Source organism: Mus musculus, chromosome 10 (assembly GCF_000001635.26).
Source record: "Mus musculus strain C57BL/6J chromosome 10, GRCm38.p6 C57BL/6J".
Classification (NCBI taxonomy): domain Eukaryota; kingdom Metazoa; phylum Chordata; class Mammalia; order Rodentia; family Muridae; genus Mus; species Mus musculus.
Window position 1 is genome coordinate 20,479,498 of NC_000076.6, and position 16,806 is coordinate 20,496,303.

A 16,806-nucleotide genomic window follows, 5' to 3' on the forward strand; every position below is an offset into this window, starting at 1 on the left:
TTACTTCCTGCAGGAGGAGCTTGAGAGAACACATTTTAAGTTCCAGTTGTGGGGACAGAAGTAGAGGAAGGAAGGCCGACCTTGCAAGGTTTGGAAGTTCATAGGGAAATGAGTTTTTTTTTTTTTTTCCTCTCAAAGAAAATATTTGTTCCCTTCCAGGTACACGTGGTTACTCACTGTTAAGTAGACGGAAGTCAATGAATGGGTAGGAGCCACGGCGTTCGGCAGGAACCCCCGTCTGACCCCTTAGTCGTACATCTCCTAGAAAACAGAAAATCCAAACACATGTTTGAAGCTGGTGCCAAGTATGTTCATTTTTTTTTCAGCAAATCCTCTCAACAACACAGGATGTTAGAAGAAAACCTGAAGAGAGTGCTAGGTGGAAACCAGCGCTTAATTAATGCCCAGTGTAACGAGTCGGACTATACCGAAGTGACCACCACTCTTGTATTTACCTGCAGAAAATGTGGCTCATTTACACAATGGAACACTACTCAGCTATTAAAAACAAGGATATCATGAATTTTACAGGCAAATGGATGAAAGTAGAAAATATCATCCTGAGTGAGGTAACCAAGACCCAAAAGGACATGCATGGTATGTACTCACTAGTAAAAAGTACAGAATACACATGCTACACTCCACAGTCACAAAGTACAGAATACACATGCTACACTCCACAGACACAACGAAGTTAAACAAGAAGGGAAGCCCAAGCAAAGATGCTTGAGTCACACTTAGACAGGGAAACAAAATAGTCATGGGAGGGAACTGGGTGGGAGAGGGGAGGGGGAGGGGGAGACAGGATCAGGTGTGGGAGAGACAGGAGAGAAGCCCAGAGGGCAGGAGAATGAATGGAAGTCTGCAGCTGACTGGGGTGGGGGGATGGATGGTTGGTGGGTGGGGGTATGGTGCGTGCGTGCGTGCGTGTGTGTGTGTGTGTGTGTGTGTGTGTGTGTGTGTGTGTGTGTGTGTGAAATCTCTAGGAAGACCCAGAGACCTGAGATGAGGGAGGCTCCCAGGAGTCAATGCGGGTGACCTTAGTGGTGACTAACAATACTGGGGACATGAGACCCGAGACCTGAAGAGGCCACCTACTGTAGCCAGGCAGGACCCCCAGTGGACAGATAAGGATACCAATCCACAAAACATTCAACCCAAAATTTGTCAGGGACGAAGATGGAACAGAAACTGAAGGAATAGCCAACCAAAAACCAGCCCAACTTGAGACCCATCTCATGGACAAGCACCAATCCCTGATACTATTAATAATACTCTGTTATGCCTGCAGACAGGAGCCTAGCATAACTGTCCTTGAGAAGATATACCCAGAAGTTGACTGAAACAGATGCCAACATAGCCAAACATTGGACGGAGATTGGGGACTCTTATGGGAGAGCTGGGAAGAAGAACTTGATGGGGAGGGGAACCCCACAGGAGGACCAAGAGTCAACTAACTTTGGAATCCTGGGAGCTCTTAGAGACTGAGCCACCAACCAAAGAGCATACACAGGCTGGAAAGAGGTCCCCAGCACATATGTAGCAGGCTTGAAGCTCAGTCTCCATGGCTGCCTTGTCTGGTCTCAGTGATAGAGGATGTACCTAATATGACAGACATTTGATGCACGAGGATAGGGGAGATGCCCAGGGGTTTTACCCTCTCGGAGGAGGAGGTGGAAGTGGAAGGGGAAGGAGGGAGGAACTCTGTGACGGGATACAAGAAGGGGAGCAGCATTTGGGATGCAAATAAATAAATAAATAAATAAATAAGTAAATAAATAAAACAAAAAAACAAAACAAAACAAAAATTTCAACAGTCTATGAAGTTTCCATCCTGAGGCTCCCTGGGCTATGGAGATGGAACAGTTGCTCCAGGGAGGACCAGCAGTGTTCTGGGGTTGTGGCTCCTCCCTTAGCAGATGTAATGGCTCAGAGTGTTGCTTTCTGATAGGGTCCACTCTCTCCACCTCTAGGTTGTATTCTTAGCAAACATTAAAACCTGTCAGCTGAGCCCCACATATTTCAGGCTCCTAGCTACTCTTCTCATGATAGTCTGTCGTGATTCCAATACTTATCTCTCCTCGGCTCCTTCCAGTGGCTGCTCCCTTCCCTCACGTCCCTCCTTGGTGTGTATGCCTTGCCTTCCCAACCCAGAGAGGATAGTAAGTGGATAGTAAGGCATGCAGTGGACCTGAGAGCAGAGGGATGCAGTGGACCTGAGAGCAGAGGGATGCAGTGGACCTGAGAGCAGAGGGATGCAGTGGACCTGAGAGTAGAGGAATGCAGTGGACCTGAGAGCAGAGGGATGCAGTGGACCTGAGAGCAGAGGGATGCAGTGGACCTGAGAGGAGTGAAGGTTCTCTTACGGGCCAGGTCTGAGCTTGTACCTGTGAGCAGGGGCTTAGAACAGCCTCTACTTAGTGCCCTAGGTGTAATTTGATACTCATCTGTGTTTCTGGAGTGGGAGATGTTTACAACTTAGGGACTGAAGACTGAAAAGAGAGAACTGAAAAATGTTGAGTGTTATCTGCCGCGGGCAGTGGTGCATGCTGGGCCGTCCTGGTATGCAAGAGGCTGGAGCAAGGAGGATCATAACTTACAAACTAGCAATGGGAGCAATGCCCCTGTGATAAAACACACAAGTGTACACACACACACACACACACACACACACACACACACACACACACACACACACACACAGAGAGAGAGAGAGAGAGAGAGGGAGAGAGAAAGAGAGAGAGAGAGAGAGAGAGAGCGCAGCTGAACAAAAGCCACTCAGAAGTAAAAGGTTTCTTCCTCCTTGTATTATCTTGAACACCTACATATGCAACACTTCTGGTTTCACAAAGCATTTTCAAAAACCACTGCAGTGGATTCATTGGCATGTGACTGTCATTGGATGTTTGCCATAGCCTGGTGAGGAGAATACTATTATACTCTCTATTTTCTAACGGAAAATACAGTGTCTCTGGGAAGAAAGGCGGAGAGACCACTGCCTTTTACACTGAATCCTTAGCAAAGGGCTCAGGCCCCTAACAAGCTCCTGGGAAGAACACACTGGCTTTCCCACACTGTGGAATTTGGACTTGGAGTAGCCACTGGGAAAAATATAGTGGGTGCATCACAAACTTATTCAGGGCTAATGTAAATGAATTTAGTATAGCTTATAATTATGCATGGCTGACATGTGCTCTAAAAATCTAGATCACAACCAATCAAAACTCAGAGAACAAATGACCACGTGATGACCAACCCAACTGATACATCTACAACACAACTCCTGCACCCAGCAGGGCTTAGGGACCATAGCAGAAGAAGGGGTGGAAGATTATAAGAGCTAGAAGCACAAGAGTGTGCCATGAGATTTCATCTCTTAGAAATGTCAGAGAAGCTACACCCAGGAAGTCTCACCAACATGACTGTCTAAACAAGCTTTGAACAAGGATGAAACCAGTAGACATGCCAACATGGAAGGGAGAAATCTTACCAGGTCTCAATACTAGACAAAGAACTACGTGCATCTAAGCAATGCTGGGAGCAGAAGAAATGACATTCTCCAGGGAGGAGTCCCTAGGATGGTTTTCCAATATCAAGAAATAAGCCCTGAGATTATACATACAAGAAATATTATGTGGGTCAAGCTGGTTGTATTTCTATATTTAGGTATGTGTGTGTGTGTATGTGTATAAAATAATACTTAACCATGAATTAAGGCCATGAATGTGAGATATAGCAAGGCAAGGAACATGGGAAGAGTCAGAGGGAGGAAATGATATAATTATATTTTAATCTCAAAAAATATTTTAAAAATTTATGCATAGGTGTGCTGGCTAGTCTTCTGTCAACTTGACATACAAACTATTGTTTCCTCTGAAAGGAGGGAACCTCAATTGAGAAAATGCTTCCCTAAGTTCCAGTTGTAAGACATTTTCTTAATTGGTGGTTGTGGGGGAAGGCTCAGCCCATTTGAGGTGGTGTTGTTCCTAAGCTGGAGGTCCTGGATTCTAGACAGGTTGAGCAAGCCATGCGGAGCAAGCCAGTAAGCAGCACCCCTGATGGTCTTCTTATCAGCTCCTGGCCCCAGGTTCCAGCCTTGTTTGAGCTTCTATCCTTACTTTCTTCAGTGATGAACAGCAATGTGTAAGTCAAATTAACCCATTCCTCCCCAACTTCTTGATTGGTCATGGTTTTTTATCACAGCAGTACTAACCCCAACTAAGACAATAGGTGAGACTGTAGGTGGTCCTACGAAGCTGTTTGGGTCTGTAGCTTTGCTGACCTGCTGTTAAGCCTTGGGCTTTTCTCTGAGACTTGTTATTTGAATTGATTTCTCTCTTAGTATCTTCTTTCAGTAGTCAAAGAATTGATTTTGAATTTGTAGGTATGAGGGTACCTATCGTTCTCTCAGAAAATATCAGCGTGATATTGACATTGGTTTTAAAACCTTGGACAGGCTTCATTTCTGCTGCCCATCGAAGAATGAGAAGCACAGGGGCACCTTGCATGGGAGACTTTAGATTTAAGGAAACCGGAGAGAGCACAACGTAGCAGAAGAGGCAGAGAGAAACAGCACACCACTAGGTTCCCTTACTAACAGGACCAGTACTTTGTCAAAATGAAAACCATTAGGTACGTCTATAATGGCTTTGAAGTCCATCTTTATAACATTTAACTTAAACAGTTACGGCAAGTTTGCCCCCTTTACAAGTTTTATTTTGAGGATGCTGTGATATGTGAAAATTACATTTCCACTAACTATTTTATTCACTATTATTATTACTATTGTTATTATAACTATTCACCAACTATATTATATCTTTCTTTCTTTCTTTCTTTCTTTCTTTTTTTTTTTTTTTTTTTGGTTTTTTGAGAAAGGGTTTCTCTGTATAGCCCTGGCTGTCCTGGAACTCACTTTGTAGACCAGGCTGGCCTTGAACTTAGAAATCCACCTGCCTCTGTCTTCCAAGTGCTGGGATTAAAGGCGTGTGCCATCACTGCCTGGCACTAACTATATTATTAATAATTTTTTACTATTATTATTATTATTCACAAACATTGATTGGCTACTTGGACTAGGTTGAGAATTTATACGCATTATCATTACATTGTCATTATCAATTTAACAACTTGAAGTAGGTATTATTTATTATTATTGTCAATAGAACATTTTGTGGCAGAGGAAATGAAAGCCAATGGAAATTTGATGTGCCCAAACTTAAACAGGTTATTAAGAACTTGTGCTTAAACTCAGAGCTGCTCCAAGTCCATGTTCTTGATCTCTTTCTCATATTGTCTGCACTGAGAACTGTACAAACTGTTGAGGACTAGCTCTTGTATGCTCTGATTCCTACATGACAATAAATCAGATGCATGGCTGTTATAATTCCTGCAGACTGAATATTGCTGAATCTATCACCCTGAGAAATCCAGGATTCAGTCAAATAGATGTTTTTTCAAAGAGCATTTCAGTAAATGGCTATAGGAATAAGATACTGACTCCTGTTCTGTAGCAACGCAGTACCTGTTCCTTTCAAATCTGGGATGGAAAACTATTACTAGAAATATTATTCACTAGAATTGATGGGGTTTATAACTAACTTATTTGAGTTCTCAGTTGAGCAGAATTTTCATGATGAACCCCTCAACTTAGGGGAAAAGGGTCAACAGCAAACAAGTTGCTAGTGAAGACACCTAAATTTAAAAATCAAAACAAAACAACTATAGACTCCAAGTAATAGGAGATATGGAGCCTGAAGTAGCCACTTTCTGTGACCAGGCATGGCTTCCAGTGGAGATACTGGGACACCAACCCAGCCACAAAGCCTTCCACCTACAATTTGTCCTGACTTCAAGATGGGCTGGGGTAAAGGTGGTACAGAACTTGTGGGAGTGACCAGTCCATGACTGGTCCAACTTGAGACCCATTCTGTGAGAAGTAGCCTATGCCTGTCACTGTCTGGAGGGCCAGGAATCAGCGGCTGGGTAGCCCAGAGACCTGGGATAGAACCAAACCTGACAGGGGAAAAAGGTAATGAACTGAATGAACTGAAATGCCTTCTATTGATGTTCTGCTACACTTGTAGATGGGAGCCTAGATAGTCATCACCAGAGGCTTCACCCAGCAACTGAGAGGAGCAGATGCAAAGAGCCCAGCCAAACATTATTCACTAGAATTGATGGGGTTTATAACTAACTTATTTGAGTTCTCAGTTGAGCAGAATTTTCATGATGAACCCCTCAACTTAGGGGAAAAGGGTCAACAGCAAACAAGTTGCTAGTGAAGACACCTAAATTTAAAAAACAAAACAAAACAAAACAACTATAGACTCCAAGAGCTCAGGGAAGTGGGGAGGAAGGATTGTAGGAGCTAGAGGGGTCAAGGACACCACAGGAACACAGGCCACAGAATCAACTAACTAGGACCCAGAGGGGTTCATAGACTGATCCGACAATTGGGGAGCCTGCATGGGTCTGACCTAAGTCCTCTGCAGATGTGCTATGGTATGTAGCTTGGTGTTCTTATGGGACCTCTGACAGTGTGAGCAGGGCCTCTGACTCTTGTGCCCTTTGGGATCCTTTTCCTTTTACTGGGTTGTCTTACTCAGCCTTGATCTAAGGGTTTGTGCGGGAGAATCTTATTGTAACCTTTTCTGCTATGTTTGTTGATATCCCTGGGAGGCCTACTTAAGAAATGGAGGCGGGGTGGATCTCTGGGAGAGGGGAAGTCAGGAAGAAAGGGACTGGGAGAAGAGGAGGGGATGGGGAACTACAGTCAGGATGTAATTTATGAGAAAGAAAAACAGAACAGAATAGACAGCATCAACTGGAGCAATGGCCCAGGTTGACCACATACCCAGGAGATCCAGCTTCAGGGCTTATGTTAGTGAAGCTCCAGCTGTACTCTGAGAAGATAATGGCTCTTAAACCTCTTGATAGCTCCATATATACACATGTATATGTATATGTATATATGAAGTAATCTTTCATTATTCCACGAGCCCCTCTGATGTTGACTGATAACGCTGGTGAGAAGAGAAATAACTGTGTAAGGCTGTCCTCAGGAGAGCTGAGGCCACAGGGCTTCTGGCCTTAGGACAGAACAAGTGACGTCCTTGTAGTCCTTTCAGAGCTGTTCTTGCTGGCCCCTGGTCTGGGCAACCGTCTGCTTACCTAGGGTTTTATATCCAAGCTAAACAATTATTTTGACTATTCATTAAACCCTTGTTTAACATCAGCAGCTTTTTTTTTTTCCTGGCAAAGGAAAGGTGCGGTGGAAGCCGGGAGGAAGCGTTGACAGCCGAGCCGTGTCCTCGGTCTGTTCTTATTGTGTTCCAAAAGGAAGCAAACAGCAAGGGAATTCTTATTTTTGAAAGGACTGCTGCTCTTTTGCTCCTTCGGAGCTGAAAGCACAACATGTCGTCCTTGGTCCTGAAGGCTGCAGACGCAGGCCGAGGCTGAGCTGAGTCATTCGTTTCGGGAGCCAAGACCCAGAGACAGTCCCCAGCCCCACAGGGGACGTAGCTCCGGATGGACCTCTTGCCCACTTGGCCTCTCTTGTGGTGTCTGTTTAATAAAAGCTGTGCTAGGGGAAGGACGTTGATGTGGCCTCTTATGTAACTGGCAGAGAAGGGTGGAGACTCTGACAGTGGTGACAGCTTACAGTGGCTGAAACATGGGCCATATGACAAGAACCAGACTCCTGCCCCATCAAGTGCTTCCAAGGTCATTTTGGGGTGAGCAGAGGGCCTGAAAAAGGGAGCGAGCAACAGTGTTCCTGCTGCGTCTGAGGAGAAGAAAGATGGTGGTGATGATCTTGCTATATACAAGTTTCAGGAACCATGGGGTGGGATCTCATGGCAGGGGTATCAATAATAATCTGAAGAAGATAGCAATGGCATAAAAGAAAGAAAGAAAGAAAGAAAGAAAGAGAGAGAGAGAGAGAGAGAGAAAGTGAGGGAGAAAGAAAGAGAGAGAGAGAGAGAGAGAGAGAGAGAGAGAGAGAGAGAAAGAAAGAAAGAAAGAAAGAAAGAAAGAAAGAAGGAAAGAGAGAAACTTTGCAGCAACCAAAACATGGTGGACAAAATGATACTCTGGTAGAAAGCCATTTTCTTGAGCTTCCTTGTGCCCTGTTGCCAGTCATGAAGACAGAGAACCAGGTCTGCACACCTCAGACATGGGCTCTCATCATGATACACTGGGCTCCAATGCAGGCTTGTTTGCTAAAGGTCTTGGTTAACAAGGGTTTGGCCATGCTCGGATAAATATATGGGCAACACAAATTATACCTGGTATACTTTAAAAAAATTTTTTTTGGGGGGGTGAGGACACAAGAGTGGAAGGGTGGACTGGGGAGTAATGGGAACTGAGTATGATTGGGGTACATTGTATGAAATTCCCAAGTAATCCATAAAATATATTATGTTGGGAGAAAAATAATGACTTCTTAGCTAGCTTAACAGTTGTACAATTGAAACATCTGTGGACTTATGAGATACTGTAAACAGCCTGTGTACTTAACTCAGTCAGAGATTATTGTCTGAGGAGTGTTGTCTTACATGTGAGACCCAGTGCAGCTGACTAGACTCGGTGTTTCCTCCGAGGATTTCAATTGCGGCAGGCTCTGTCTAACCACAGAGGACTGTCTATCAGATGGGCTAAGTAGAACGGTCCAGCTTTTTGATTGGTTTGTTTCAGAAACTATGCATTTCTGGGTCATTGTTGGAAATCATTTACGTAGCAAAAAGAAACTGACAGTTGTCCAGAAAGCAAGCTTTTGACAGAAGCAAAAATAATTTCTTTGCATGCATAAAAGAAAGAACAATGTTACTAAACGTTACTAAACAATACACTCTGCAACCTTAGCTTAGGGTTATTAAATGCCTGGTGACAAAAGTGTATTTTGGGACTTGAATGCTAGTCTCTAGAACAGGTAAGGCAGGCTCTTACCCAGACTAGCAGCAACAGGAGCTGTCCTCACTTTTCAACTTGGTAGTGTTTCAGAGGAAAAAAAAGTTCCAATCCCTGAGAATACAGGAGCCTAATTAAAACAGTCTATTGCAAAGGTAGTAGCAGGATTGCCTTAGCAGGGTTCCAAGGAGCTGAGAAAGAGCTCTTGTGAGGACTGAGAACAGCCTGAGGTGGTGTCTCAGGGACCAAGCCACCTGGATCTGCACTAAGTAAGAAAACTCCCTTGGCAGCGTTGTAAGTGGCACACTATTTCCTGGACAATGCCTTCACCTCCAGTATCTCTCCAAAGCTAAGCCTGCTACTTTATATAGAAATCTCTATACAAAGGGCTCAGCATAGTGCTTTGTACCCAAAAAGTTAGTTTTGGGGGGAGGGGGTCACTATTCTTATATTCTGAGGTGCTCCCTTCTGCTACCAATAGCTGTCTGGATGACTTGACACATCTGAGTCTGAGGTTCCCACAACAACCTCCCCAGGAGCTGGTAAGTGACTGAGTCGTATTACACCAGGCAGTCCTAAGAGCTTGGTGCGCTACTCTCAATTACCCAGAATGCTATACAGAGCAACAATCTGGGCCTGATCTCCCTGTCTGTATTGCTTCCCTCTTTGCTGGACATACCTGGTTAGGTGAAGTGAGATGGCAGTAGCAGAAGTCTACGGCTTGTGTGTCCCAGCCCTTGGCTCAAGAGCCCTGAGCTCCAAACAGTGTGGGTTACATTATCTTGCAATCTGCAGCTAAGTACTGCTTTTAAGGGTTGAGTATCAGACAGCCAGTTCTTAACCAGACTTGGAGGGGATTCTAGTCTAATTTGGTTCATTTCCACAAGTGATCATTAAATATTAAACATTAAACCGAATGTTTGAAAGTAGGAGGGAAAGTGGAGACACAGCTATGTAAGTTAGCTTCTTGGCTCTCAGATTATTGACAGCTGGGAAGAGAATCAGGCCAAGGAGCAGATACAGTGTCAATCAGAGAGAGTCTCACGATTTTCCCAGACTATTTGGGCCAGGTTCCTCTCTCAGTGGCATTGTGAAACTTTATGAAACTGTATAAAAGTACATGTCACAAATACTCCAGTTTAAAACAGTTCTCCACCATTTTCCATCTGAATTAAAAGAGAAAAGTCACATGGCATTGTTGATAGTTAATGTTTAGGTTAAGCAGAAATATTGCATTTAAAAGGGAGACAATGGGTGGAAGTATTATTTGAACCTTACTCAGATAAGCAAGATTTCTGTGAATACAGGTAAACAACTGAAATCAGAAGTGTCACTTTCAGAAATGATCATGGTAGCTTCCTGGAAAAAACAAAACAAAACAAAACCAAACCAAAAAACCCAAAAACCCAAAAAACCCAAAAACCTACCAGAGAAGACATAGAGGAGGAGAGAGACAAAAGAGGCCAAGAAAGAGGATAATGAGGAAACAAGTAAGCGAATTAGAGAGAGCAGGCTCCAGGATAATGCCTCTCTCTCATACATATATACACACATATATACATACATATATACACACATATATACATACATATATACATATATATATATATGCATCAATATCTCTATACTGCATAATTAAATGGTTGTGCCAATCACAGAAAAAGAGAATTGCCAAAAAGCAGTTAGTTCTTGTCCTTCATTTTATAAATCTCACTTGATGTAAGTGGTGTTGATGCTAGCTGATAACTGTGCTGAATGGGTGTAGTGGTAAGGAGTCCCCAGGTAGCCTTAGGCTATGGAGCTAGGGCGCTTAACCTCCTTAAGAGGACAGTGCGTCCTATTCAGAAACCCAGCACTGCAACTTTGGCTAGTGCAACAAAAGCTAATTAATTCCATGTTAAGACATATATAAGGACTTCCCTTTTCTGGAGGGGAGCTGCAGTAGGCCAGGTGAGAGAAGACGGTAGAGAGCCCGAGGCCAGTTAGAGATGTCAGTAGAGAAACAGACACAATGCTATGAGGAACGGCTCGGTAGGTCGAAGGGAGAGGGAAATATTGAAGATGACTCTTAAGTTTTGGCTTGCACAGTGGATGACTGTGTTATCACAGAAAAAGGCAATGCTCTAGGGACCTCATTTCACTCACTCGACTTTGGCTGCTCTGGACACACTACTGCGACTTCAGAGGAAAATGTGCAGTAGTGTGGGTTCAGAGAGACTGTTTCAGACGGAGGTATAACTTCATAAATCAAAGAGAGCCATGGAAAAATTAAAGCAAGATATTTGGGAAAAACCCACAGAGTCAACAGCATAATTAAAAAATCATAAAATAATTTTAAGTAAATGCAAAAAGATAAAGTTACAGGCCTACATGAAGTTGTTCACAGAGGGAAGGAGGAGTAGGAGGGGAGGGGAGGAGGGGAAGGAGGAGAGGGAGGGGGGAGGAGGGGAAGGGGGAAGGGGAGGAGGGGAAGAGGGCCAAGAATGCAGCTTTAGGTAACTCAGTAGCAATTACTGTCTTATAGCACAAGGGATGAGTAAGTAGGAGGAAGCCACCAGGAGGGGGCAGAGAGTAAACTTCTGTCATAGGAGACAATGTGGCAAGATGATAGGTGGCAGACTGGAAATGGCTTGGTGGGAGGTGAGTGGGGGGACTCGAGTTCAGATTCTGAGAACCCATGCAGAGTGGGTCTGCATAGTGTATGTGTCTGGTCCCAGTGTGCTTACTGTGAGAAGTGAGACACTGACAGAGTTCCCAGAGCTCCTAGGCTAGCTAGCCTGGTGTACACAGAGGAGAACAAGAGCCTGCCTCAGACAAGGAGGGCAAGAGCTCACAACTGAGGCTGTCCTCTGAGTATGTGCAGACACACATGCACGCACACATGATTTTAAAATAGGTAGAAATTATTTATGAAAATGTCATAATGAAACCTGTTACTTTGTTTGCTATTTTAAAAATATGTATTTAAACTAAAGGAGCAGGTAGGAAAATGGTTGGATTTGCTCCTGTGGCCATCATATCAAACTGGAGAACTGGGAGGACTATACTCAAGGGGCGATATGCAGATCTCCAGTGGGTTACTATTTTAAATTTTAAAAAATTAAAACTTAATGACACCATTTCCCTCTTCTCTCCCTTTTCCCTCACTCCTCCCATGGAATCCTTCTTCACTCCTTTTCAAACTCATGGCCTCTTCTTTTGAATTTTTATTGTTGGCTTTTTACATTAAGAATTTTTATCTCTATGTGTATGTGTATCCATGTATTGTACGTGTATGTGAGTGAGTGTGTGTGTGTGTGTGTGTGTGTGTGTGTGTGTGTGTGTGTGTGTGAGTGAGTGACAGCATGACCGGGGAGGTCAGACAACAACTTTGGGGCTTTGTTTTTCTTTCTCCATGTGAGTCTGTGGGACCAAGTACAGATGGTCTGTGCCTTTATCTGATGAGCCATCTCGCTGGTCCTGAGAAGCTGAATGACGTCATCTTTAACGAGCAGAGTTTCATCTCTATATAGCATTGGCTTGTAATCTGTCCAGCTGTTACAACTTGAAATGATGAGCACTTTAGCAAAAACTATCATGCCGACCTTAAGAACAATGGTACTCTCTATGAATAACAAAATATAATTGGAAAACTGCTCTGAGATAGAAAAGTCCAGGTCATAATTATGTCTGTGAAATTTTGCAAAATACAGTACTAACTTATTTAATCACTTCAAAAACTTAGATATACATCAAGAAAAAAAAACTAGCCTAATGAAAATCTCTGTCAAGAAGAATTTTTGTTGGGTGGAAAGGATTAATATTATTAGTAATGTAGAACTCAAACCAGTATCACAAACTGGACATATTAAAGAAAACCATTTCATGCTTTGTTTGTTTTTGTGTGCTTCTGAACTTCCTGATTCTGGCCGGGAACAAGGTCAAACTTGCCAAAATACTACAAGAAAAGATGTTGATGATCACGGATAGGAAATACTCTTGGTCCCATGAGATGGCCCCTTCTTAGGAGACTGCCACACCAAGTGTAGCACCATGAGAAGGAAGGAACATCAGGCCACCACATTCTGCCTTGGTGCCCACTCAGCACCAGGGAGCAGCTGAGGCGCAGCATTCCAGACCTCAGTGGCACTTGGGGTTCTTTGAAGCTCCAAGTGTTGTTCATTTGTTGTGTTTGTTTTTCAGAAAGGAAACAGATGGAAAAAGCCGGACTTGGTAGGGAAGCGGTGGCATCCATCCTATTAGATCCACGTTATAGAACAACATGTTGTTGTTCAACACAGCAACTGCTATTTCCATAGTAACAGCTATCACTTAGAGAGCCTTCAGCTGTGAGCCGTGGAGGGTTTGAAGTGTTTTCCATGAATGAGCTCATGTAATTCCGCAATGACTCCTTTAGAAAAGTACTAATATCAGGGCCATGCCGTGAGAGACGGGGATGGGAAATCTCTTTGCTCATGGGTAGGAAGCATAAAGCCAGATGCGAAACCAAAGGGACTGGCCCTGCAGTCTGTGACTTTAGCTGATGGGAACACTCCCTGTTCAGAGATGCCTTGGCCTGTAGTGAGAGCTGAGATTCACTGTTACAGAAGGCTGAGATAACATAGTATGCAAAACTTTATCTCAAAGGAAATAGCTTAGCTAGCTTGAAAGGGCTGCTTATTAGCTGTGACCTTATGCATTCTGGGGTTCATTAAATCTCCTGTTTTGTTCAGTAGGAGCAATAACATTCGCTTTGTCCCTCATAGGAGGTAGAAATCAAATGAACTCACATGGATTAAGTGCTTTTCCAAGGATTTTGCAATAAAGCTTTATTACTAGGAACATTCTTATTAATATTGCCACGCAAATGTCAAACATATATAACAAATTCCAATGAATCTTGTACTTTGTATTGAAAGTAAATAATATTGATATTATCATAAAAGCCTAGGACAGTGCTTTACAGTCAAGGACATTAGTCTTTGATATACAATTAAACATTATACAAGTTAGAAGTCCTTATAATCAAATGTGTTGGGGAAACATGGAGGCTTAACAAACATTTTTCCAAATGTCGGGTTTTTTTTAAAAAGTCTTTTAGAACGTTTATGTGCCATACATATTCAACGGTGTGAGATCAAACAGCATTTCCAAAACATGTTTTCCTTCATGAAACAGATTTTCTAAGCATATTTTGAGATAACTGTTTAGGGGGAAGGTAATTAGGTATACACTATTCTCTGTGGAGTGTGTGTGTGTGATGTTTAAATCAAACTCTTAGTACAAGGAGCTTAGCGAACTCTGGTTTTATTTCCCTGGTACCTGCACCCATGATATTCTTATCCTGTATGATTATGCATCTGGTTTTACTTTGGGGAGTGCTATATACCAACAGGATGTTTGTATATTTATTCCTCAAACGTGTTTTCTGTTTTTATTTTTATTTTATTTATATTGTGTTCTAGGTCCTATTATGGACTCTAAGAATACAGCAGCCAGTGAACTAGAAAAATGTGCCTGCTCTTAAGGGGCTGAGATTGCAGGAGTGTAGAGGGAAGAGTGATAATAAACAACACTCAGCAAGTAAATGGCCTTCCATAGGGGAGTCACGCAATGCAAGATGAACAATGGGGGAGGGGTGAACTCGGGCGTGGCAGACTCCAAGGTGCCAGTGGGGGAGGGGTGGGCTTGGGCATGGTGGACTCCAAGGTGCCTGTGAGGTGTCAGCTACAGTTTGAATTGGGTGGGGTCTAAGAAGATCAACCTGAGGTGACTTGAAGCATAGACTTGAATGAAACCTGTGAGGATCACTGAAACTCTCTGGGATGAGCATACTCCCTTCAGAGAATGGATGCAAGACTACAGGTAAACACACATAGTATGCTCTAACAATAGCAGAGAGATCCCAGGCTGTGGGGGCGGGGATAAACAGGAGGACATAGCAGCAGAGAGAAGTGAGGAATAAGAAAGTGCTGGGTCTAACAGATTTTCATTCATTCATTCATTCATTCATTCACAGCCTAGTTGCTTTTTGGTTGCTGTGATAAAACACTGATCGAAAACAACTTGAGAGAAGAAAGGGTTTGTTTAGCCTCCATGTTATATTCCATCATCGGGAGAAGCAAAGGAAGGCACTCAAGGCAGGAATCCGAGACAGAACTGAAACAGAGCTCACTAAGGCGCACTGTGTGTCCTGACTTCTAGGCTCACGCTCAGCTATCTTTCTTAGAGCGAGGAGGCCCATCTATCTAAGCATGGTACTGCCCACAGGGGGCTGGGCCCTCTTAATCATTTAGTATTCAAGAAAATGACCACAGACAAATCTATAGGACAACCTGATCCAGATAATTTTTTTTTGACATTCCCTCTTCCCAGATGTATCAAGTTGACACCAAAACTAACTAGGACACCTCCAAAACTTCATGTTGACCATTGTGATGCTATCGAGGCATGGGGCTTTTGAGAGGGATTAGTCACTGAAGGCGGAGCTCTAGTAAAGTAACCTTGTAAAAGAGGTGGACATAAGCTACCTGGCCCCTTTCATATATATGAGACTAGTGCAGAAGGCTCCATCTGAGGAGATAAGAGAGGCCTCACCAGACAATCTGCTGTTGCCTTGATTGCGGGCTTTCAGCCTCTAGAACTTTGGGCAATCCATTTCCAATGTTTCCGTTGTTGCTCAATTTAATGGTTTGTATATGAAAAGGTCCCCCTGGGGTCACGTGTTTGAATATTTGGTCCCCAGGTGTTGGTACTATCTGGAAGGTTGTGGAACCTTTAAGAGGTGGAGCCTTGCTAGGGGAAGTAGATTTTTGAGGGTTTGTAGCACCGCCCCTTCCTTTCCTGACTGCAGCCAGCCTACTGTTCCTCTGGCCCCACTTTCCCTTCTATGATGTAATGTTTCCCCTGGGACTGTAAACCAGAATAAACCTTTTCTTCATTCAGTTGCTTCTTGTTAGGTACTTTGTCACATGATCAGAAAGCGACCAAGAGGCCCAATTGCAGTCAAAATGGACAAAGCCCCATGGAGAAGGAGAGGAAGAAAAGTAACAGATAGTTGGGAATTCACAGAGGTGAGGTAGGAAGACAGAGAAGAAGTTCGATAACGTGTGACATGAACTGACTAAAGCTTTTTAGAGAATCCGGCTGAGGGAGGGAGCTCTTTACAACGCAGAGAGTTTTCCTCTTATTCAGACAGTCCTTGGAATTTCTTATGCCATTGATGACAACTTCAGAGAGTTTGCATGGCTGGACACTGGGCCCTTTCTCTCTCCCCCCATGCTCATTAAATAGTTCACACACTCTCCTGAGAACTGTGTGAATGCAGAGGCCCCTGGGAAAGGGTCACTGGATGCAAAGAGAAGGATGAAGGCAGAAGGCAGACTATAGCCCACGGATCATGGAATTATATCATTCATCTGTGTTGTTTGCCACTTTCATAAGTATGCAAAAGACAAATGCAAACTGCATAAACAATACTTGCATTAACTGAATGATCGATCACCCATCATAATAAATTTGTCCTTTAGAATTTTATGTCCTTATCAAGCAAGCTGTATATCCTTTTAGAATCTGCCTTGATGAATCTATACAGACATTACTTGCTTTTTAAATAAAACCCAACAAAGCTGGACGTTCCTTTTTGGGTGAACTACCCCGCACCATTCCACCCCGTGTGATCAATAAACTCAAGTTTATTGAGTTTTTCACATTTAAATCCAATTATGTCATGGTTTTAAACTGTTTGAATTTGAAAGCTGAACATGTCTGAATTTTAGAAAAGACATTCCAAATATACTAAAATATTTAATTTTTCAGATGAGAAATAAACATTGTTTATTCTCTGTTCATTGAATCCATCATGAGTCTTTTATACTCATACATTTTATTATTAGAGATTAAAATCAATATGAGCAG

At 43.1% G+C, this 16,806-nt stretch overlaps 1 protein-coding gene across 2 annotated transcripts in view, besides 1 other annotated feature; it reads right to left on the reverse strand.

Moving 5' to 3' along the window:
* Positions 1–16,806, reverse strand: part of Pde7b (phosphodiesterase 7B) — a 328,027-nt gene that overhangs the window by 82,446 nt on the left and 228,775 nt on the right. For both annotated transcript variants that reach the window (NM_013875.6, NM_001347366.1), the window contains one exon: positions 178–261. In NM_013875.6, the coding sequence (NP_038903.3) occupies positions 178–261 (84 nt within the window). The remainder of the gene's footprint in view (positions 1–177; positions 262–16,806) is intronic.
* Positions 5,405–9,270: an enhancer, noted in NCBI's record as "VISTA enhancer mm140". NCBI's record gives its function as "enhancer in: other[4/6]" and the evidence as "EXISTENCE:transgenic organism evidence [ECO:0001131][PMID:17130149]".